At 49.5% G+C, this 24,882-nt stretch overlaps 1 protein-coding gene across 1 annotated transcript in view; it reads right to left on the bottom strand.

Annotated features, from left to right (window-relative positions):
* KMT2B (lysine methyltransferase 2B) overlaps positions 1-24,882 on the bottom strand; it is a 1,030,490-nt gene that overhangs the window by 744,251 nt on the left and 261,357 nt on the right. Inside the window, exons 11-12 of the mRNA XM_086929980.1 lie at positions 7,917-8,063; positions 7,578-7,673 (exon numbers count right to left, since the gene is read on the bottom strand). Coding sequence (XP_086786106.1) covers positions 7,578-7,673; positions 7,917-8,063 — 243 coding nt within the window. The remainder of the gene's footprint in view (positions 1-7,577; positions 7,674-7,916; positions 8,064-24,882) is intronic.

Genomic DNA, 24,882 nt, shown 5'->3' with positions numbered 1-24,882 from the left:
CTAATAGCCAGGGTAGTGAGGGTTTTTCCGCCTTTAGACTTCAGATTGAACTTGGTGGGGGTCAAGAAGTTTTCATGTGAAGATCGGAGGGAGCGACTCGGATTATAGTGAGGGAAGCATCTGGACAGATAGGAGGGACCGGATTTGTTAAAGCCTCGGAAAGCTACGGTGAGAATCTTGAAGAGTATTCTCTTGTGCAAGGGGAGCCAATGCAGGGTTTTGAGGGCTGCAGAGATTGATGATTTGCGTGGAAGTTTTAAGACAAGGCGGGCAGCGGTGTGCAGAACACTTTGAAGTTTAGAGAGAGTGGACTTTTTGGTCCCTGCCAGAAGGCCATTACAGTAGTCCACTCGTGAGAGTATGAGGGCTACCGCAACAGTCTTTCTGGAGGCGAGGGGGAGAAAGTCGAAGAACTTTCTCAGGGACTTAATTATGCCGAAGCATCTTCCTGCTACGGTCGAGACGTGGAGATCGAAAGAGAGGTCGGAATCGAAGAGGACCCCGAGGTTTCTGGCCGACGAGACCGTCTGAGGTGGAGCTGCGGAGTTGTCAGGCCACCACAGGGCAGGGCAGAATGAGGTGTTCTTTCCAATGGGGAGGATCTCAGTTTTATTTGAGTTGCAGCGGAGGTGGTTGGAGTCCATCCATTGAAAGACAGCTGTTAGGCAGTGTTTGAGATTGAGCTCTGCCTTGTTGGAATTGTCGTCTAGGGGGATGATAAGCTGAGTATCGTCGGCATAGGAGGTAAAGGTTATGCCGGACGATTCTATGAGGGTGAGAAGAGGGATGAGATAAATGTTGAAGAGAAGGGGGCTTAGGATGGAACCTTGAGGGACTCCGGAGGATACCTTTTTCTCATTGGATTGGAAGGAGCCAAGGGTGACGGTTTGGTACCTATCGCTGAGAAAAGATCTGATCCATGACAGGGCTGAGTTGGTGATGCCGATGTCCATAAGTCTATTGATCAGGATGGAGTGGGAAATGGTATTGAATGCCGCCGTGAGGTCAAGAAGGATCAGGATAGCCTTCTTCCTTTGGTCTTGAAGTATTTTGATGGTATCGGTCAGTTCGATTAGGGCGGTTTCGGTTGAATATTTGGGCCGGAATCCGGATTGCTGGGGATGGAGTAGGTTATGGGAATCCAGAAAGGTCTTAAGCTCTTTATGAACTAGCTGTTCCGTTATTTTACCCAGAGCGGGTAGCAGGGTGATGGGACGGAGATTGGTCAAGTCCGTTGGGAGTTTGTTCGCCTTTTTCATAAGTGGCTTAACCACGCCTTTTTTCCAAGAGAGGGGAACAGAGCCGGAGTTGAGGGATAGGTTGATTATTTCATTGATGATGGGGTTGACTTCATCAATGATAAGGTGGAGAATCTTGGGGGGACAGGGATCAGAGGGGGAGCCCGATTTGCAGGAAAGGATCGCTTCTCTGGTCTGAGTCAGAGTCACCGGGGTGAAGTTTTTGAGACTGTTAACAGTCAGGCACGGTTGGTCCGGGTCCGGAATTAAGTGTGCTGGAGGGGAGGGGAGGGGGGGGGGGGGGGGGGGGAGGTTTTTTGAATGGAAGTGATTTTATCATCAAAGTAGTCGGAGATCTTATCACATAGCTCCTGAGATGGAGGGATTTCAGGTTGGAGAGCTTTGGGGTTGGTGAAGGTTTTTACAATTGAGAAAAGTGTTTTTTGCTTTTGGCTGGCTTCTTTAATGGCGTTTACGTAATAAGTTCTCTTAGCTGATTTGATGGAGGAAAGATAATTTTTCCTCTGTAGAGTGTACTTATTGCGGTCGCCATCATCATAGGTTCTGCGCCATTTGCGTTCCGCTTTCCTGCAGAGTAGATGTGCGGCTGCTAGGTCAGGCGTGTACCAGGGAGCTTTGATTTTAGTTTTCTTCAAAGTACTGTTCTGTTGATTAGGTGGGCATCGTTTAGTAATTTCTTGTGAGAGCCAGTTGTTGAGGCAAGTTGCATCTCTTTCGATGTTACCGGAGAGAGAGGGGGCGTTGGTTGGGGAGAAGGGATGGAGGATAAGATTTTTCTGAACAGTTTTCCAATTTATGGAGTGGGCGTGGTGAAGAGTGCGTTTTTTACTGGGGGGGGGGGGGGGGCGGGGGGGGGGGGTAGCTGGAGATGTGGAAGGGGATCAGACAATGATCAGTCCAAATCGGAGGTATGGGGGGGCAGGGTGGTGATGGACGGGAAATTGGAGCAAACACCGTCCAAAGTGTGGCCAAGGGAGTGGGTAGGCAGCTTGACGTTTTGTTGTAAATTAAAGATTTCCAGTGTCTGCAGGAAGTTTCTAGTGTAAGAGTCGGTTGAGGTCTCGAGGTGCAGGTTGAAATCTCCCAGGAGGGTAAAGTGTGGTAGCGGAGTAGGAAGTGTCCAAGAGCGTCGTTCAGGGAGTCGAGGAATTTAGTAGCATTGCCGGGAGGGCGGTAGATCAGGCCACCGGGGAGGGAGAGAGAATGACTGTGTTTGATGGAAAAGCCTAGTCCCTCTGCGTCAGTGAGAGGGTCAAGGCAGAAGGTGTGGCAGCTAAAGGTGTTCCTCAGGATAATTGCAACACCTCCTCCTCTACCTTTCTGTCTATCCTGTCTATGGAAGGAGTAACCCAGGGGGAGGGCAACGGCTATGTCGGGGTTACTGTCATCCGTGAGCCAGGTTTCAGTGATCATGAGACAATCAAGGTCATGGTCAGTGATAAGGTCGTGGATGTCCTGACTATGTTTGCACATCGACCTGGCGTTGATCAGGCCACCTGTGAAGAATGGTCGCTGGGTTTTGGGGGTGGTTGTCTGCTCGGAGTCGAAGTTGATTGTCCAGCGACAGTTATTGCAGCTGGTGGAGCCGAGTACTTTTGACAGGTCAAACTTACAGGGGCAGTCGGACCCGCCTCGGAGTTGGCGAAGGTCGTTGGGAGCATACCTGATGAGGGGGATTTGGGTAGGGGTTCCTGCGCCTGGCGCGGTCTTGGCGCGGACGGGCGCAGACGGGCTTGCCTTAGGCGCACCTTCGGCGCGCAAACGGCGCGCAAACGGCGCTCCCGCTGCGCTCGTCCGCTGCGCGTCCTGTGTATGCACATTTATAGAGCGAGGAAGGGGCGTGGCCTCAAGTGGGCGGAGTCAGCGCGCACGCCGCAGGTGATGGCGGCTGCAAGCAAGGAGCTAGGGACGGAACAGCTATTAGGACTTGGTTTCGCAAGCTGCAAACGGGCTCAGCTCATGCCAGAGCACCATCTCACACGATTCCAAGCACTCTGCCTTCAGGATTGTCAAGGCCTGCCATAGGAGTGACTGATAGGAATCAGTGTGTCCATTTTAGGGTTAGATATAGGTATACTATGTCTAAAGCAAAGGGCGATTACACCACCTTGCCCCAGCTGTCATGCAGCCAGTTGTGTCAAATTTAGATGGCCAGCCAGGGGTGGCATAATACATGCTTCAGCCCCTGGTAGGCCCTGGGTACACCTATGCCCTGAGTTACAGGGTCTGATAAGGTGGCCCAGTACCAATTGGAAATGTACCTAGGGTACATGGAATCCATTTTAGAGAGAGCAGTAGGCCTGGGGTCCTGATTGGCAGGGCCCCAGGTCAACTAAGTCGGAAAACCAGCAAAACACCAGGAAAAAAGTTGGGGGCAACCGTAGTCAGGTATCCACCTTCCTACAAGAAGGAACTGTTTTCAGAGCATTGAGTTTGAGATGATTATCGGCCAGCCAGGATTGGGTGCTTCTGATCGTTGAGTTCAGGAGCAAAATGTCTTTGGGGGATTGTAATTTGAGATAAAGTTTGGTGTCATCGGCGTACATGTGAAAGTGTAAATTGGATGCCTGTAGCAAGGTGGTGAGAGGTTCCATAACTAGGTTGAACAGAGTTGGGGATAGGGAGGATCCTTGGGGGACGCCCAGCGTTACAGTTATTGGTGAAGACATCAGGTTGTTGATCTTGAATTTCTGCGACCTGTTGTGTAGAAAGGAAGTGAACCACTTGAGAACAGTTCCAGATAAACCCATTCTTGTGTTTAGTAGTTCAAGTAAATTCTCATGTTTAACGGTGTCGAATGCTGAAGAGAGATCAAGCAGGATGAGGAGGCAGGTGTCGTTTTGGTCTAGCATTTGAAGTGCGTCGTCAATTATGTGAGTCATAGCAGTTTCTGTACTGTGTCCTGCTCTGAAGCCTGATTGATCAGGGTTGAGGAGATCAAACTGTTCAATGTGTTTAGACAATTGTAGTTGTGCGCATTTTTCCAGCAGTTTGGCGAGAGTGGGGATATTAGTGATGGGGCGGTAATTGTTCAGATCAGAGGGGTCGGCTGTAGGTTTCTTTAGTAAAGGTGTGACTTGTCCAACTTTGAGGGAGTCTGGTATGGTTCCTTGTTGAAGTGAGCTGTTGATAATTTTAGTCCAGAGTGGGAGAAGCAAAGGGGTAAAGTCTTTTACAGCGTTAGCAGGAAGGGGGTCTGTGAGGTGATTGCATGGTTTCAAGGTGCTGAGCAGTTTGCCAATTTCTTCTTCAGAGTAGGTGCCAAAGGTTGACCATGTAGCATTGTTTTTTGGTTCAATGGGTGCTGTGCAGTGGGGTTTGGAGTAGAGGCTAGCGTCAATGAGAAGCTCGCTATTTATTTTGTCCGTTTTTTGGATAAAGAAAGAGGAGAAGTCTTCACAGGAGGGAGCTTCGCGCACAGTGCTGAGTGGTTGGGGGTTGTTCCTTGGATTGTGTTCTGATTAGCTTAAACAGTTTTCTCGAATGGTTTTTTGCTTGTCGAGCTGGATGCTGAAGAAGTCTAGTTTTGAGCGTTTTATTTTCCTGAAATAGGCGTTTCTCTTTTTCTTCAGAGTTTTTAGGTGCAGTGCAGAGGGAGCTGATCTCCAGGTGCGTTCTGCCATTCGCATGTCTCGTCTATCCTCATGGAGACTTCCGTCGTACCATGGATTGGAGATTTTAGTAGACTCTTTTTAGCTGCATAGGTGCAGTCTCATTAATTATTGAGGTCATAACGTTGAGGTAGTGGTCAGTCAGGGATTGAACGTCCTTAGCGCCGGTCGGTGGGAGTAGGAGATTGCAGCTGTTATGAGGCAGAGAGCTTGGGTTGAGTTTTTTCAGGTCTCTTTTCCAGACTTTGGGCTTGGAGGATTGAACCGGGTTAGATTTAACTTTTACATTGATGAAGAATGTGACAATATGATGATCTGACCAGTCACAGGGTTGGATGGACTCTAGTTGGATAGAGTCCTCTTTGGAGATGATCAGGTCGAGGATAGAGCCTTTCTCGTGGGTCGGGCTGTTGCATATTTGGGTGAGGTCAAGGGCACTGAGGAAATTTTTAAGACTATTTACCACTGCGTCATTGCGATCGGTCCAGTGGAGGTTGAAGTCGCCAAGGTATATTTGGGTGAGCTGCCGTCCCGAGTTGGTTGAGATCATATCCATGATTTGTTGGGAAAAGGTGAGGTTGTCTCTGGGTGGGTGGTAAATGCTGTGTAGAGAGCATATCGGTTTGCCCCCACTAATAATGTCGAGGCAGATGTATTCACAGGATGTTGGGGCTGATAGGGAGGTGGATTTGCCTTTCAGAACGGAGAGGTTGTTCCTGTAGATGCATGCGATTCCACCACCTATTTTGCTTGACCTGTCAAGTCTAATGATGTGGTAATTGGGTGGAACCAGAATGTCCATTATAGGTGACGAGGCTTCAGTTAGCCAGGTTTCAGTCAGAATAATTAGGTCAAGGTCCAGCGTTAAGAGGAGATCAGCGATGGTGGCGGAATGTTTCGAGGCCGATCTGCAGTTGAGGAGAGTGCATTTGAGACGGGGTGTGTTGAGGGCTGGTAGAGGGTTCTAGAGAGAGAGGGACTTTTTTAAGGTTATTGGGGATGGAGATTCTGCTGTTTAGTGTGGGGGGTCTAAGAGGATTTGGGTGTATCGTGGGAATGGTGAGGTGTGTAGTGGATGTGTGATTTTGGGGGGCTGGGTCGTATGAGCGGAGGAGAGTGAGTGTATCGAGGTCCGAAAGAGGGTTGCAGGGGCGACGAGGGCAGTTGTTGCGATCGCTAGCAGGGATTGAAGTCCAGTGTGGGGAGTGTTGAGTGAGAGAGTCAACCGAAAGGGTGGGGGACATGTTGGGAGGGGAGGTGGTGGGTGAGGGGTTGCAGGGGCGATGAGGGCGGTTGTTGCGATTACGAACAGGGATTGAAGTCCGGTGTGTGGAGTGTTGAGTGAGAGAGTTGAGTACGATATAGTTTTGTTTTGTATTCTTCGACATAGACGATCTGTTCTTAGTTGTCGATATAATATTCAGAGTCGTTCTCGGAGAATTGATCTCCCTCTTGATCCGAGTCTTCAGCGTCAACCAGTTGTTAGTCGTCGAAGATATTCTCGGGCTCCAGTGCCGACCTCTGCATTTCTTGCCTTGCCGCCCGTCGATTCCGGATCGTCTTTTTGGACCGGAACTGGGCACAAGTTAGGCAATTGTCTTCATTATGATCTGGAGACAAGCATTTGTTGCACACTGGATGTTTGTCGGTGTGCGGGAACTTCGAGTTGCACTGCGGGCAGTATTTGAAAGGGCTTTGTTCCATCGACCGTCTGTCCACGTGGCGTCAAGAAGGCCTAAAGGCCCGATTAGACTACCTGTGTGCAAACTAATGTTAAAGAAGGTTATCGGTACCGATCAGGAACAATACCGACGAAAACCGAAGGCCTTTTGAAAAGTTTATCTTTATTCCGAACTTGGAGTGCTGGAAAGCACATCCGAACCCAATGGCGGAAAAAAACAATCTGAGCATGGAGAGGATGCCCATGCGCACTGTAGTCCAAGGGAGGAGCCACCTATCTTGTGATACTTCCAAGACTCTTCCAGGACAACAATGTGCAATCATCCGGACCCAACACTAGGCGGCGATCTATGCACAGATATGAATTCAGCAGCCCACATGCCTCGAACATTTTTATACAAACAAAATTGGTATGAGTTCAGTCAGTGTGTGATATCATTTGCAGATTGAGGGTGTACAACAAATGCTTAACACTACCCTCTGATACAGCCGGACTGCTCACCCACACTACCACAAATAGAGAAGAAGGTGCTTTCTACTTTACCGTCTGCTTACCTTTGGGGAAAGTATATACAGAGCCAGCTTCCTACACTAGGCTCTGGCGGACCACGACCGGGCTCCGATAAGAAAAACACGACAAAGAACACCACTCACCCAAGGCACCTGGGCCTTGAGGAGCTCAACTGGCTGTCCCTACGACCTACAGCACCCCAACTTGCCTCATCTGTCGCTGGAACCTCTTGTGCAGTCTCCAGTCAAACAACTGCAGCCCAGGGGGATGTTGATCAGCATGAATAAGAGGGGATAATGACAAGACAAGGGCTTTGAGCCTCAAATAACCAATAAGGCAAGACAATCATTGACCTTTTAAGTTTCATTGTGCATCAAACAACTTTAGTCTACTGAATGTTTCAGGTTGATGCTATCAGAAATGTTAACCGAGCTGAAGACTATTAAATACAAATCTTCAATAAAAAAATTCCTCTCCAATACAAATACTATTAAAATCAAAGGATTGCAAACTTACCCAACCATTTCTTTTCCTAAATGGCTTGGTGGGATAGTTTGGTCCAAGGCAGTCGAGATGGTAGCAGTTCCGACATCTGTCACACTCAAGCAGATGCTGAGAAAGACAGGTCTTAAGGAATTATTATAAAGGAGCATGCACAAACATAAGAACATAGATTAACTGCTGTAGCATTTCAAGGGCACATGAGAAGAAAAAGAAATAAAAAAAGGAGGGGCAAACAACTCAATTCACCACCAAGGCATATAACATTAACTACAGATCACTGGCCATGAACCAAAAAAATAAATCACTGTTTAATGGCTCTTCTACTAATTTGACCTAGCTCTGAAACCCCACCTTTGATGCTCTCCCCTTCAGGCCACACACATGACAGAATTTGCATCGGCGGCAGCACCAGTTTTCTTCCTGCTCAGGCAGTGGCCGCTCCTTCTCCTCTAGACAGAACTGGTGGAATGGCTCACAGCACACCTGGCAGTAGATCATCTGGGGACCGAATGAGAATGTACCATGAGCAGGGATGACAAGGAAACAAGACTAAAAAAAAAACAACTGCGAGAAAACAGTGCATTAACATTTGTTAAACAGACTAAATTATGGGAAGCACCAACACAAGCCAGAACCCAAAAACAACTGGCAGATATTTTACCTGTAATGTTGGTTCTCCAGCATAAAGACCGCTAGCAGACCATGTTGTGAGATCAGGTGAAAAAGGCCTTAAACCCTCTTAAGGCGAAGTGAGGGACTGCCATCAAAATCAGCAACACGGTCACGGTTGTAAAAACTTAAAATGTTAATTCTAATTTAATAAATGTAAAAACAACAAGCATTGAAAATGCAAAAGGTCTCGTCCTCGTTTAAGTTAAATCAATTCTCTTTGTAATTATGTGGCTTTTCAGCTTTGCTTTTAGAAGTGTTTTTTCAAACTTTAATGTACATAACATGCACATGTATGCATATATGTATGTATATGTATGAATGCATATATTTGTATTTATGAGCAGTGTAGAGAGTGAGCAGTGTAGAGAGAGAGTGTGCAGTGTAGAGAGAGGGAGAGTGTGCAGTGTAGAGACAGAGAGAGAGAGTGAGCAGTGTAGAGAGAGAGAGAGGGAGCAGTGTAGAGAGAGGGAGAGTGAGCAGTGTAGAGAGAGGGAGAGTGAGCAGTGTAGAGAGAGGGAGAGTGAGCAGTGTAGAGAGAGGGAGAGTGAGCAGTGTAGAGAGAGGGTGAGCAGTGTAGAGAGAGAGTGTGCAGTGTAGAGAGAGAGAGTGTGCAGTGTAGAGAGAGAGAGAGTGAGCAGTGTAGAGAGAGGGAGAGTGAGCAGTGTAGAGAGAGGGAGAGTGAGCAGTGTAGAGAGAGAGTGAGCAGTGTAGAGAGAGAGTGAGCAGTGTAGAGAGAGAGTGAGCAGTGTAGAGAGAGAGTGAGCAGTGTAGAGAGAGAGTGAGCAGTGTAGAGAGAGAGTGAGCAGTGTAGAGAGAGTGAGCAGTGTAGAGAGAGTGAGCAGTGTAGAGAGAGTGAGCAGTGTAGAGAGAGTGAGCAGTGTAGAGAGAGTGAGCAGTGTAAAGAGAGAGTGAGCAGTGTAGAGAGAGAGTGAGCAGTGTAGAGAGAGAGAGAGTGAGCAGTGTAGAGAGAGAGAGAGAGTGAGCAGTGTAGAGAGAGAGAGAGAGTGAGCAGTGTAGAGAGAGAGAGAGAGTGAGCAGTGTAGAGAGAGGGAGAGTGAGCAGTGTAGAGAGAGGGAGAGTGAGCAGTGTAGAGAGAGGGAGAGTGAGCAGTGTAGAGAGAGGGAGAGTGAGCAGTGTAGAGAGAGGGAGAGTGAGCAGTGTAGAGGGAGAGTGAGCAGTGTAGAGAGAGAGTGAGCAGTGTAGAGAGAGAGTGAGCAGTGTAGAGAGAGAGTGAGCAGTGTAGAGAGAGTGAGCAGTGTAGAGAGAGAGTGAGCAGTGTAGAGAGAGGGAGAGTGAGCAGTGTAGAGAGAGAGTGAGCAGTGTAGAGAGAGAGAGTGAGCAGTGTAGAGAGAGAGAGTGAGCAGTGTAGAGAGAGAGAGTGAGCAGTGTAGAGAGGGAGAGTGAGCAGTGTAGAGAGAGGGAGAGTGAGCAGTGTAGAGAGAGAGTGAGCAGTGTAGAGAGAGAGTGAGCAGTGTAGAGAGAGAGTGAGCAGTGTAGAGAGAGAGTGAGCAGTGTAGAGAGAGAGTGAGCAGTGTAGAGAGAGAGTGAGCAGTGTAGAGAGAGTGAGCAGTGTAGAGAGAGTGAGCAGTGTAGAGAGAGAGTGAGCAGTGTAGAGAGAGAGTGAGCAGTGTAGAGAGAGAGTGAGCAGTGTAGAGAGAGAGAGAGAGTGAGCAGTGTAGAGAGAGAGAGAGAGTGAGCAGTGTAGAGAGAGAGAGAGAGTGAGCAGTGTAGAGAGAGGGAGAGTGAGCAGTGTAGAGAGAGGGAGAGTGAGCAGTGTAGAGAGAGGGAGAGTGAGCAGTGTAGAGAGAGGGAGAGTGAGCAGTGTAGAGGGAGAGTGAGCAGTGTAGAGGGAGAGTGAGCAGTGTAGAGAGAGAGTGAGCAGTGTAGAGAGAGAGTGAGCAGTGTAGAGAGAGAGTGAGCAGTGTAGAGAGAGTGAGCAGTGTAGAGAGAGAGTGAGCAGTGTAGAGAGAGAGTGAGCAGTGTAGAGAGAGAGTGAGCAGTGTAGAGAGAGAGTGAGCAGTGTAGAGAGAGAGTGAGCAGTGTAGAGAGAGAGAGAGTGAGCAGTGTAGAGAGAGAGAGTGAGCAGTGTAGAGAGAGGGAGAGAGTGAGCAGTGTAGAGAGAGGGAGAGTGAGCAGTGTAGAGAGAGGGAGAGTGAGCAGTGTAGAGAGAGGGAGAGTGAGCAGTGTAGAGAGAGGGAGAGTGAGCAGTGTAGAGAGAGGGAGAGTGAGCAGTGTAGAGGGAGAGTGAGCAGTGTAGAGAGAGAGTGAGCAGTGTAGAGAGAGAGTGAGCAGTGTAGAGAGAGTGAGCAGTGTAGAGAGAGTGAGCAGTGTAGAGAGAGAGTGAGCAGTGTAGAGAGAGAGTGAGCAGTGTAGAGAGAGAGTGAGCAGTGTAGAGAGAGAGTGAGCAGTGTAGAGAGAGAGTGAGCAGTGTAGAGAGAGTGAGCAGTGTAGAGAGAGAGAGAGAGTGAGCAGTGTAGAGAGAGAGAGAGAGTGAGCAGTGTAGAGAGAGAGAGAGAGTGAGCAGTGTAGAGAGAGAGAGAGAGTGAGCAGTGTAGAGAGAGAGAGAGAGTGAGCAGTGTAGAGAGAGAGAGAGAGTGAGCAGTGTAGAGAGAGAGAGAGAGTGAGCAGTGTAGAGAGAGAGAGAGCAGTAGAGAGAGAGTGAGCAGTAGAGAGAGCAGTAGAGAGAGCAGTAGAGAGAGCAGTAGAGAGAGCAGTAGAGAGAGCAGTAGAGAGAGCAGTAGAGAGAGCAGTAGAGAGCAGTAGAGAGCAGTAGAGAGAGCAGTAGAGAGAGCAGTAGAGAGAGCGCAGTAGAGAGAGCGCAGTAGAGAGAGCGCAGTAGAGAGAGCGCAGTAGAGAGAGCGCAGTAGAGAGAGCGCAGTAGAGAGAGAGAGCAGTAGAGAGCGCGCAGTAGAGAGAGCGCGCAGTAGAGAGAGCGCGCAGTAGAGAGAGCGCGCAGTAGAGAGAGCGCGCAGTAGAGAGAGCGCGCAGTAGAGAGAGAGCGCAGTAGAGAGAGAGCGCAGTAGAGAGAGAGCGCAGTAGAGAGAGAGCGCAGTAGAGAGAGAGCGCAGTAGAGAGAGAGCGCAGTAGAGAGAGAGCGCAGTAGAGAGAGAGCGCAGTAGAGAGAGAGCGCAGTAGAGAGAGCGCAGTAGAGAGAGAGCGCAGTAGAGAGAGAGCGCAGTAGAGAGAGAGCGCAGTAGAGAGAGAGCGCAGTAGAGAGAGAGCGCAGTAGAGAGAGAGCGCAGTAGAGAGAGAGCGCAGTAGAGAGAGAGCGCAGTAGAGAGAGAGCGCAGTAGAGAGAGAGCGCAGTAGAGAGAGAGCGCAGTAGAGAGAGAGCGCAGTAGAGAGAGAGCGCAGTAGAGAGAGAGTGCGCAGTAGAGAGAGAGTGAGCAGTAGAGAGAGTGAGCAGTAGAGAGAGAGAGAGATCAGTAGAGAGAGAGTGAGCAGTAGAGAGAGAGTGAGCAGTAGAGAGAGAGTGAGCAGTAGAGAGAGTGAGCAGTAGAGAGAGAGTGAGCAGGAGAGAGAGTGAGCAGGAGAGAGAGTGAGCAGGAGAGAGGGTGAGCAGGAGAGAGAGAGTGAGCAGGAGAGAGTGAGCAGGGGAGAGAGAGTGAGCAGGGGAGAGAGAGTGAGCAGGGGAGAGAGAGTGAGCAGGGGAGAGAGAGTGAGCAGGGGAGAGAGAGTGAGCAGGGGAGAGAGAGTGAGCAGGGGAGAGAGAGTGAGCAGGGGAGAGAGAGTGAGCAGGAGAGAGAGAGTGAGCAGGAGAGAGAGAGTGAGCAGTAGACAGAGAGTGAGCAGGAGAGAGAGAGTGAGCAGGAGAGAGAGAGTGAGGAGAGAGAGAGAGTGAGTGAGCAGGAGAGAGTGAGTGAGCAGGAGAGAGAGAGTGAGCAGGAGAGAGAGAGTGAGCAGGAGAGAGTGAGCAGGAGAGAGAGAGTGAGCAGGAGAGAGAGAGTGAGCAGTAGAGAGTGCAGGCCTCAGATCTCAAGCCCACCAAACCCAACCTTAGGTCCGTCAGGCTGCAGCCCAACGGACCTTTTATGAACACCTTATCAACATGTCCAGGTCAGGGAAAGGTCATTCTACATTGGTTAAGCCTTGGCCTCTTTTGCAAAGTTAGTCACTGATGGTGAGGGAGATAGCTCCTGCCCGTACAACACTGCATAACACTTTCATTGGTCAGTGCATAAAGCCTAGCCTTTGTATTGCAGTAATACACCAGTTACTATTAGTACATTTGTATGAATAGCTTACATGCAGATGCGGCAAGTGAAATATGCTACTTATTACCATTGCTGAATGTGGGGGGGGGGGGGGGGAGGGGGGGGGGGGGGAGGGCGCAGAGGGTGGGGACTTTAAGAGGCAAGGCCTCCAGTGAGTTATGAAGCCCCTTTACTTCCTCAATAATGGAAATAAAAAGCATAGCATGATTTTATATAGATTCCTTTCCACTAATGACGCATTGAAGAGCTTGCTTCTCCACAACCCCAAGTTAGGGGTTAATCAAATGGTTATGAATTACTGTACATTTTTTGGTTATTGGGTACCTTTTGTGCTCCGAGGAAATTGAAGCATTTCTTCCACTACCTATTAAATTAACCGGAATTAGGAGCAATTATTAGAGTTAGTTCAGGCAAGTTGTAAAAATATTGGGGTTCGCAAATAGGGTGGAGACTGTTGGTTATTTTGAGATCGCAAAGAAAAGTAACACAGAATGTGAAATTGTAATGTATGGGAGCAGGGTGAGTAAATATTTCAGGAAAAGATTTGATATTGCAGGAATGGTTACTCATGATAGTTTACGATGAGTAAGGAGTAGTACGGTTAGTTTACTGATGTATTGTGGAGTAAGGTGGCAGAGAAGGAGACAGTGCGAGCTACTCAGGCAGGCAGAGGAGAGTGGGTATGGAATGCATTATCTAGAGAGAAAGATGGGAGGAAGAGTGGGGGGGCTCTAGGTGACACTAGCAGATGGCCGCTCTGTAGTGAGCTCCTGTTGTCCGGCGTCTTTTATCCTTTAAATTCTTCTTTTATTTGCCAAACTGGTTAACTCGGACACCCACAATCAACAGTGTTCACCATGCAGCACCTACGGACCGAATCTAGTTCTTCTTGCCCGCTTGCTGCCCCGGGAATCTGTGACAAGAGGTGGCCCCGCCTGATAGCAAAACTTCCGGTGCTGGTGGCCCGGCCTCAGAAGCTACCCTACGCAAAGGCTGAGGCGCGGCTGGCTGGGCCGCATCAGCCGCATTTCTGGGCCGCGGAGGTCGGACCATGCTGCCCGCGACGTTGCCGCTGCTAGCCGCCACACAACAGAGGTGAGCCTGTGTGGTGCCGACCCCCCCTGGCGAGCGTTGGGGTGAGGACACACCTGGGACCATTGCTGAACCCGGCCTTAGCGGAGTCGCCGATCTGCACTGCGGTACCACTTGCCCCCGGGTGCCGCTGAGAGGCGCGGTTCCCCCATCACCGGCCCCGACCTTGGGGGAACGCTGCAGCATCACAGAGGCTACCCCACGCCAGGATTACGGCGCGGCCGACAGGGCCGCAACCCTGAGCTGCAGCACGCGAGGACCGGACCCTGCTGCCCGAGACGCTGCCACTGCTGACTGCCGCACAACGGAAGTGATCCTGTGCGAGACCATCTCCTGGTGTATGCTGGGGTGAGTGCGCGCCTGTGACCGTTGCTGATCCCGGCCTCGCTGCGGCCATTGCGGCGGTGCCGCTTGTGCCCCAGGTGCCGTTGAGGAGCGCGGCGCCCCCATCTCCAGCCCTGACCTGAGAAGAGCGCTGCAGTGTTGCGAGCTGACGTTGTAGCCTGCTGACCGCGCCCGGAAGATTGAGGAGCTAGATTGAGAGAGTGGAACCCCCGGCGCCATTTTAGACCCCAGATTGCGGTGGTACTGGGAGGCCTGATACTGCTCTATGGATTGTGGAGTGAGGAAGGATTAGTTACTTACCTGTAATCCTAGTTCTCTTCCAGGGGATACTCATTAATAGTCATAAGCACTGAATTATCTCCGCCCATGAGCGGGAACACGGAACACAAACAATATACATATATTATGTGTCAATATACCCAAAAGTACATAGTACTAACTAATAATACACATATACATGTATAATACCATAATATGCAGCCTAACATATATACATAGGCTAATAAAATCAAACCTTACACACGTTCTGAAGCATGAAAATATGCTGTATATAAATGCAATAAACAGGCATGAGCCTAAAATGCATTTCATAACCATGAAAAAACCTTTTATTTTCCTCAAAGAACCTGTTGTAAACAGTTATTAGCCTAAAAGGCTGCATATGAAAAAATGTCTGTACAGAAAATCAGACTGGCACCCTGCCTTTAAGGTCCCAGAGAATCTGCACACTTTGCCTTTAAGGCCTCCAGGAGAACTCTGTTCCCATCATGCACCACAGGTGACAGTTAGGTCAGTTCTTTTGTACGGTACAGTAAACTTTAGCAGGAATCTGCACTTAAAACCTTCATAATACATATTGAAACGATAAACCTCAATGCTACTGCTCGCCCGGGGAGGCGGGAGGGTGCTTATGACTTTAATGAGTATACCCCTGGAAGAGAACAAGGATTACAGGTAAGTAACTAATCCTTATCTTCCAGAGAATACTTATTAATAGTCATAAGCACTGATTAGAGTAGCAAGCTCGTAACCACCAGAAGCGGGCGAACAGATAAATGCATAGCCACACTTTATAACCACAGTGTTTAACTAGAATTAGCAAACACATTTCTGAGTGATGCTGTGCATCAGTCTGCGCATCAGAATCCAAACAGTAATGGCATGTAAACGTATGCACTGAACGCCAAGTAGCTGCTTTACATATCTCCGACATAGCCACATTCCTAAGGAGAGCTGTGGTAGAAGCTTTCCCCCTCTAAGAATGAGCCCTGGGTCTACCTGATAACGACTTGTGGGCTAGCTGATAAGCCAGTAAGATACATGACACTATCCATCTAGAAATGGATCTCTTGGATGCTGCCAAACCAGTATTCGTAGGACCATAGTTCACAAACAGACGGTCCGTGTGCCTCAAAGACTTTGTTTTATCTAAGTAAAATGTCAACACCCTTTTCAGATCTAATGAATGTAGAGTCCGTTCAGCCGGACTCGAAGGGTTTGGAAAGAAAGTAGGCAATGTTATGGATTGGTTAATAGGAAAATCCGACACCACCTTAGGCAGGAAAGCAGGATGAGTCCTGAGTACCACTCTGTTTCCATGAAAAACTGTGTATGGTTCATTGCAACACAGAGCCTGGATTTCGCTCACCCTACGAGCAGAAGTGATGGCCACCAGGAACGCTACTTTCCAAGATAAGTGTTGTAAAGACGCTTTATGTATGGGCTCAAAGGGGGGACCCATTAACTTAGTCAACACCACATTAAGCTCCCAAGGTGGAGAAGGAGACCTGACTGGAGGAAATACCTTCCTTAACCCCTCCCGAAAATCCTTCACCACAGGCATCCGAAAGAAAGATACCCGTTTTGGCGACTTTCTATAAGCCGTTATTGCAGCAAGAAGAACTTTGATGGAACTAAACTGCAAACCAGATTCAGCAAGGTAAAGAAGATAAGACAAGATCACCTGTTCTTCATCATGAATAGGGTCAAGACCCTTACTTTGACACCAAAGGTAAAAGCGTTTCCACTTAAATCTGTAGGATTGTCTGGTAGAAGGCCGCTTTGCCTCCTTAAGGATGTTCATACACTCCGGATTCAGCTGTAAGTGCCCGTACTGGATGACTTCAGGAGCCATGATGCCAAGCGCAGGGAGGGCAGATTGGGATGGAACACTAGCCCCTCCTGTTTGGACAGAAGATCCGGGCGACAAGGTAATCTCCTGTGTGGCATTATTGACAACTGGAGGAGATCTGGGAACCACCACAGGCGTGGCCATTCTGGGCAAATCAGTATCATTCTGGAGTGGGTCTTGTACAGCCGATTGATCACTGCTGGTATCAACGGTGTCGGTGGAAAGGCGTACAGCAAGTTTTGACACCAGTCTATCAAAAGGGCATTCCCTTGAGACCCTTTCTGGTAGAACCTGGACGCGAAGACGGGGCATTTTGCGTTTGCCGCGTCTGCGAACAGATCGATGTCTGGTGTTCCCCAAGCCTGGAAAATGCTGTGCGCAACTTCTTAGTTGAGAACCCAGCCGTGCGCTTCGACGAAGTCTCTGCTGAGGTCCTCCGCCTGAGAGTGGAGACTCCCTGGTAGGTGAACTGCTGTTATGGACAGGTCTCGTGCAAGTAACCAATGCCAGATGGTCTGGGCTTCTATGGACAGAATCCTGGATCTGGTACCCCCCTGCTTGTTTAAGTAATACATTGTAGTTGTATTGTCTGTTTGCACCAGGAGGGACCGAGTCTGTAGCGATGGCGCCAGGGACTTGAGAGCAAGATGGACCGCTCTGAGTTTGAGTAGATTGATGTGATATCCTTTCTCGAAGTCGGACCATAGCTCTTGTACCTGCAGAGGGCCCATATGTGCTCCCCAACCTTGGAGAGAGGCATCTGTGATCAGAGTCTGCGTTGGTGGGTCCTGATGAAAAGGAACTCCCTTCATCAAGTGTGCCTTCTTCATCCACCACCGGATGGAATCTCTTGCAGACTGTTGGAGATGAATTAGATCCTCCCAGCATCCAGTCCTCTGTTTCCACCGATCTTCCAGACACTGCTGTAGAGGACGCATCTGCAAACGTGCGTTTGGCACGATGAAAATGCACGATGCCATGGACCCCAGGAGACAGGACACTTGCCGAACTGTCGGACGTGCAGACTGAAGGAGAAGCAAACACTTCGCCTTGATGGATGACCACCTCTCCTCCGAAGGACACACGTTTTCTTCTTCCGTGTCCAATTGAGCACCCAGGTAGTGGATCTTCTGGGTGGGGTTCATTATGGACTTCTTGTAGTTGACTTGCAGACCCAACTTGTACATGAGTTGGAGGCATATCGACAGATGTTCTTCTAGTAGCGAAGTGGATGAACTCTTCAGAAGCCAGTCGTCTAAGTACGGATATATGAAGACAAGCCGCCACTACCGCCATACATTTTGAAAATGTTCTGGGAGCTGATCTCAGGCCAAAAGGGAGTACTGCGTACTGATAATGATGAGCCGCTACTTGAAACCTGAGAAACTTGCGATGTTTTCTGGATACCGGAATATGAAAATAAGGATCTTTCAGATCGATGGAACACATCGAATCCCCCTGGTGTAATTGAGGGAAGATCTGATGAAGAGCCAGCATTCGAAACCTCTCCTTCCGAATGAATTTGTTCAACCGTCTCAAATCCAGAATGGGTCTGAACTCCATAGCTGGACCTTTTTTCTTTACGAGAAAGAATCGAGAGTACAGGCCTTGACCTCTCTGGTGAGATGGAACTAGTTCTATGGCCTTCTTCTTCAGAAGGACGTTCGCTTCCTGTTGTAAGCGCTTTATATTCCACTGTACCATCTTTAGAGGACGCATGACAGGGGGTGGCTTCTTGAATCTCAAAAGGTACCCGCTCTGAATGAGACCCAGCACCCATCTGTCCTTTGTGATCTGTTTCCACTCGTCCAGATAACACACAATACTTCCTCCAACCGGAGTGGCACACTGTTGTAGAGGAAGCCTCCGTTCATTGTTTATGAGGCTGCTTGGTAGCAGATGATTGCTGCCCATTTCCATTGCCTCTGCCTCGTCCAGGTCGTCGCTGTTGGAATTGCGACCTCTGTTGATTCTGGCCTTGATTTTGCAAAGACCAATTCGTCTGTTGGCTCCTCTGCTGAAAAGATCTTGTTAAAGGGACGAAAATTATCCCGACGTTTAAATTCTTTCTTCTTTTCAAGACCTACGGCCTTAAGAGTGTCCAACTCCACTTTCATTTTAGACAACTCACCGTCAGCGTGAGATCCAAACAGAGTCGAACCATTAAAAGGTAAATTTACCATTTTCCACTGAGCCTCAGGCTTTAGCCCCGTAAGGCGAAGCCAAGCTGTACGTCTAGCACAAACACTGTGTGCATAACCGTGAGCTGACAGGTCCGCATCAGCAGCCGCACTAATCCTCCTTCCTTCACTATTTCCAGGAAGTCTTTCTGATCCTCCTTAGGGAGTTTATCTGCAAAACGAGCCACTGAGTCCCAGAGCAGACAATCATAGCGGCCCAATAAGGCTGCAGCACTGGCCACTCGCATGACTGACCCTGAGGTGTTGCACATTCTTCGCCCCAAGGAATCCATACTCTTACTATCCTTTTCAGGTGGAGCAGAAGAGGTAGATGCTGCAGAATGCGCTTTTCTGACTGCCGCCACAATAAGTGAGTCTGGAGGTGGGTCAGAACGCAAAAATAAAGGATCTTCTTCTGGAGCCTTGTACTTCTTTGCAATCCTAGAAGGACCTGAACCCACCGTGGCCGGAGTTAGGAATGTTCTCATTGCTGGTTCTATCAACCCGGGCACTAACGGCAGAAGAGGCCTACCAGTCGTCTTGTGATGCAGGGTTTCAAAGATGACTGACGTTGCTACTTGGGGAACTGCCATCTTGATGTTGAACTTATTCGCTCCATGACATAACACATCATTAAATGTGCTCAAATCATCCACAGGAGACACCCTGGACGGAGGAGTAGATATAGTGGGAGAAGTCTCTATATGAAGATCTTGAAGAAGACGAAGATGACGTAGAAGATGGAGAAGGGGTTCTAAGCCTTCTCTGAGGAGTTGCCGATCGCTGCCTCCTACGCTCCCTTGAACGTGATTTCTCTCTCACTAAGGATTTAGAGCGTGATCTTCTATGCAGCTCCGTCCGAGGGATAGGAGCTCTCCCCCCCCCCCCCATCACCGGACGCATCTTCCAATGTCTAAGACTTTCCAGCCACCTCGGTGACAAGTTAATAGGCCGTTATGCATGCTCAGGTGAAGCCTCGGGTGACACCTGCACAATATGCAGCCCTGCTGAAGACTTGGAAGCTCTGGAAGCTACACTGTGCTCAGAGACCAATGAGCCAGAAGGAGTCCGTTGTCTGGGCAACATTTGTCTGTCATCTGACACCTGCCCTGAGGTTGAGCCCGAATGCGCCACCACGGAAGAGTCCTGGTGCACTGTCTCTTGCCCCACCGCAGACCTGTCGTCTTGCTGATCATGCGGTGAAGACTCCACTATAGGTTCCGGACTTATTTCTGACCTCGACAAAGACCTAAGTGAGGTCCGAGAGGCTGTTCTTGATAGTCTCGACGCCGACCTGTGTTCAGGTGGGGGAGACCTAGACACTCCATGCTTCGAGCCCGAAGCAAGCTTCGACGTCGACCTACGTCGCGATGGAGACCTTGACCATCTCTTTTTAGGTCTCGACGTCGAATCCTTAGAAGCCGTTCCTCTCGACGTCGACCTTTTCCTCGACGACGTACGTCTCTCTCTCGACCTCGGTCTATCCTTCGATGTCGATCGATGACTCCCTCTCGACTGCGACACTTTACCCTTCGACGTCGACATACGATCATTCGGCGTCGAGCGTTGCGCTCCCGACGTCGTCCTTACTGCAATCGACACCAAATGTCTCGACGTCGAAAAGGATTTCAACGGCGACTGTCGAGACGCTGAACCTTGCCTCACCGGCAAAGTCCTCGACGTCGATGGAGCCCTCTTCGACGCCGACACTGCGGACGGAGATCTGGATCTGGACGTCGAGCGCACCTTTGACGGCGACGCTCCCTGGAGTTGATGTTTTTTAGTTCTACCTTCTGGAGATGCTAATCTTCGACGTTTAGGTTGAGAAGATGGCTTAGCAGATGATAACAAGCCCTTGGAACTCTTCTCACCACGGTTTTCTCTCTCCAGAAGGCCCAGCAACCTCATTTTCTCCCTTTCTCCTAAAGTCCTATTAGAAAGGTTGAGGCAGTGATAACAATCTTCCACCCTATGAGAAGCTGGAAGACACACCACACAAACAAAGTGTGGATCAGTTTTTGACATCTTCCCACAGGAAGGACATTTGTAAAATAAAGGTGGCATTCTAACTAAAAAACACCAACAGTCTAGTCAGAAAAAGATAGTAAACCACCACCAAAGCAATATATTGCCAAAAAATGACAAGAAAAACCAACTTCTGACAGAAAATATTGCAAATGAGCAGAGCTCAAGTTCCAGGTTCCTCACAGAACAAGCCGGAAAAAAGAACTGACCTAACTGTCACCTGTGGTGCATGATGGGAACAGAGTTCTCCTGGAGGCCTTAAAGGCAAAGTGTGCAGATTCTCTGGGGCCTTAAAGGCAGGGTGCCAGTCTGATTTTCTGTACACAGACATTTTTTCATATGCAGCCTTTTAGGCTAATAACTGTTTACAACAGGTTCTTTGATGAAAATAAAAGGTTTTTTCATGGTTATGATATGCATTTTAGGCTCATGCCTGTTTATTGCATTTATATACAGCATATTTTCATGCTTCAGAAGATGTGTACGGTTTGATTTTATTAGCCTATGTATATATGTTAGGCTGCATATTATGGTATTATACATGTATATGTGTATTATTAGTTAGTACTATGTACTTTTGGGTATATTGACATATATATGTATATTGTTTGTGTTCCGGGTTCCCACTCATGGGCGGAGATAATTCAGTGCTTATGACTATTAATGAGTATCCCCTGGAAGAGAACTGGCATTTTATATACCCACTTACTCTGGACTCCGGAGACCTGACTATGCTCACTAGACTGCGGAGTGGGGGAGCAGCAACCGCCTTCCAGGGGGATCTGGACTTCTGCAAGGAGTCCCTGAAGTGAGCGCACCTACCTGATCAACACGACGGACTTAGCCACTCTGCGACCTGACACTCCCATTGCCTCCACATATATCCTTGCTGTACCCGTGCGCTGTGGAAACGCAGGAACAGCGATCCCCATCATACCCGTTTGGCGCGATGGGCAAACCGGACACGCGCCAACCCAAGTTTACTTTCGACGCTACCAAGAAAGCACCCCGACCTAGCCAAGGTGATCGGGAACGAATTGCAAATGCTACTTACCAGTATGCATCTGTTCTTGGCATGTAGGGCTGCTGACATTCATATCTGTGCATAGATCGCCGCCTAGTGTTGGGTCCGGATGATTGCACATTGTTGTCCTGGAAGAGTCTTCGAAGTATCACGAGATAGGTGGCTCCTCCCCTGGACTACAGTGCGCATGGGCATCGCCTCCATCCCCAGATTGTTTTTAGCCATTGGCAGAGATGGAGTGAAGTATGTGAGTGATGCCCATGCTATGAGCATATGTATACATATATATATATATGATTACTGCAGCTGCGACAGGCGCCGGGGAGGAGGGTGGGCGATATGAATGTCAGCAGCCCTACATGCCAAGAACAGATGCATACTGGTAAGTAGCATTTGCAGTTCGAGGCATGTGGGCTGCTGAATTCATATCTGTGCATAGAATACATAGCAGTCCTCCCACTATTGGCGGCCGCCCGTGCCAGCTGCAGCAGTCTGAAAAAGTGTTTTGAGAACAGCCTGACCAACAGCAGCCTGCTGTTTGGAGTGCACGTCTACACAGTAATGTTTAGTGAAAGTATGTGTGGTAGACCATGTGGCTGCTCTACAAATATCTTTTAAGGGAATGTTACCTAGGAAAGCCATAGAGGCCCCCAACTTTCTGGTGGAGTGGGCTCTCGGTGGAATTGTGAGAGTGCGTTTAGCTTTAGCGTAACAGATCTGAATGCATTTCACGATCCACCTAGCGATCCCAGCTTTGGAGATAGCGTTTCCCTTGTGGTGTGAGGCAAATGCAACGAAAAGTTGCTTGGTCTTACGAAAATCTTTGGTCCTGTCAATGTAGTACATTAAGGCCCTTTTAACGTCAAGGGTGTGGAGCATCCGCTCGGCCAGCGACTCTGGGTTTTGAAAAAACACTGGCAACTCAATTGTCTGTTTCATATGGAATTGAGATACAACCTTGGGTAAGAATTTAGGGTTAGTGCGGAGCACCACCCTGTTAGCGTGTACTTGGAAGAAAGGTTCCTGGATGGTGAGCGCCTGCAACTCACTAACCCTCCGTAGCGATGTAATTGCTACCAAGAAAGCCACCTTCCAAGTCAGAAACTGAAGCTCACAAGAGTGCAGTGGCTCAAAGGGAGGACCCATCAGCCTTGTAAGAACCACATTGAGGTTCCATTCCGAGCTGGTGGTGTCCGTGGTGGAATGACCCTTTTGAGTCCTTCCAGAAAAGCCTTGATAGCAGGGACCTTAAAAAGTGATAGGTGTTGCCTATTCTGGAGGTATGCTGCCATCGCAGACAAGTGAATGCGGATGGAAGAATACACCAAATTGCATTGGTACAGGTGGAACAGGTAACAAATGATGTTCTGAATGGAAGCATCTAGCGGGTCAATGTCGTGGTTTACACAGTAAATGACAAACCGCTTCCATTTAGCCGCATAACAAGCTCTAGTAGTGGGCTTCCTTGCCTCCCGAATGATGTCCATGCAATCGGGGGGAAGATTGAGGTAGCCAAACTCTAGGACTTCAGGAGCCAGATCGCCAGGTTGAGCTGTTGCGGATCTGGGTGCTGAATGTCGCCATGGCTCTTCGTCAGAAGGCTGGGAGTGAGATGAAGCCTTTGATGCGGTACCACGAAGAGTTCCAGAAACGTGATGTACCATGGTTGGCGAGCCCACGTTGGAGCAACCAGGATGAGAGTCATCGAGTGCTGCCTGAGTTTGCGTGCCACCAGCGGTATCAGAGGTGCTGGGAGAAAAGCGTACGCAAATCTGCCTGACCAGTTCATCCACATCGCATTGCCCTGCGATTGCGGGTGTGGGAACCTGGCGGCGAAGCTTTGGCATTTTGCGTTCTCCTTTGTGGCGAACAGGTCTATCTCTGGATGACCCCACCTTTGGAAGTACGGTTGGAGTACTGATGGATGTATCTCCCACTCGTGCATTTGGTGGCTGTGCCTGCTGAGCAGGTCCGCCATCTGGTTGTCCTTGCCCGGGAGATGCTCCGCCATGAGGAAGATGTTCCTCTGAATGGCCCACTTCCACATGCTCTGAGCCAGCTGAGACAGCTGCGGAGAGTGTGTGCCCCCCTGCTTCTGAATGTAGTACATGGCCGTCATGTTGTCCGTCCGGATCAACACAACCTTGTTGCACAGATGTACTTTGAATGCCTTCAAGGCCATGAAGATTGCCATCAGTTCCAAAACGTTGATGTGCATCTTCCTTTGCTGTAGTGTCCATAGTCCCTGCACTGTGTAGTGGAGTACATGCGCTCCCCATCCCTGGAGAGAAGCGTCCGTTGTCAGGATAATCTGTGGCACAGGCTCCTGGAACGGTCGGCCCTTGCAAAGGTTTTGTGGATTCCACCAATGCCGAGAGTTGTATGCCTGACCGCTCACCAACACTAGGTCTGTCAGTTGCCCATGAGCCTGAGTCCACTGACGTGCTAGGCACTCCTGAAGCGGACGCATATGTAGTCTCGCGTGCGGGACGATGGAGATGCAGGAGGCCATCATGCCTATCAACTGCATGAACACCTTCGCTGGAAGCGAGTGCTGAGGCCTGAATCGTTGGATCAGCGTTTGGATACTGGCGATTCTCACTGAATTTGGCTGCGCAGTGGCTGCCAGAGTGTCTATTGTCGCGCCCAGATACTGCCGTATATGGGCGGGTTGGAGATGGGATTTTGGATAGTTCAGCGAGAATCCCAGATCGTGCAGGAGATGAATGGTGCGGGACACTTGGTCGGCGCACTGCTGTTCTGACTTTGCCTGAATGAGCCAGTCGTCCAGATAGGGATAGACGTGGACGTTCTGGCGTCGTAGATGCGCCGCCACAGTCGCCAGGCACTTTGTAAAGACTCTTGGCGCTGTGGTGACCCCGAAAGGCAGAACCCTGAACTGGTAGTGCTGGTCTTGAATCATGAATCTGAGGTATTTCCTGTGGGAAGGATGCAGGGGGATATGAAAGTATGCATCCTTCAGATCCAGCGTAGCCAGGAAGTCCCCCTGTCGAAGCAGGGGGAGGACCTGCTGCAACGTGAGCATATGGAAGTGCTCAGATAGAATGTACCAGTTGAGGGGCCTGAGGTCCAGGATGGGCCTGAGGGATCCGTCCTTTTTGGGGATTAGAAAGTACAGAGAGTAAACTCCTGTTCCCCTTTCTTGCAGTGGGACGAGCTCTATTGCCCCTTTTTGCAGCATGACTTGAACTTCCTGCTGCAACAAGTGCAAGTGCTCGCCGGACATAGGACGGTTTCTTGGAAGTATGTTTGGTGGAGTGGAAGTAAGTTCCAGACAGTAACCGTACTGGATAAGAGACTTGACCCACCTGTCCGTGGTGATGGATTTCCACGCGGGCAGGAACTGCTGGAGTCTCCCCCGACCGGTGTTGTGTGGTCGGGGGGCAGTGACAAGGCGTCACTGTTTGTTGGCGGTGGAGGACCTGGAGCTGTTGTTTCCACGTCCCCTGCCTTTGACGTTGTTGCCCCTGTAGCCACCTCTACCCTTGTTGGTGTATGAGGTTTGGGTGTTGCTCTTGTAGTACTGTGTGGATTGCGATGCCTGACCCCCTGAGGTGCCCCTGTTATTGGAGCGGCGAAAGGAACCACCCCGAAACTGCTGAGACTGGAGGGC

Source organism: Lissotriton vulgaris, chromosome 7, assembly GCF_964263255.1.
Source record: "Lissotriton vulgaris chromosome 7, aLisVul1.2, whole genome shotgun sequence".
Classification (NCBI taxonomy): domain Eukaryota; kingdom Metazoa; phylum Chordata; class Amphibia; order Caudata; family Salamandridae; genus Lissotriton; species Lissotriton vulgaris.
This window is presented reverse-complemented; position numbering and strand designations above follow the sequence as displayed.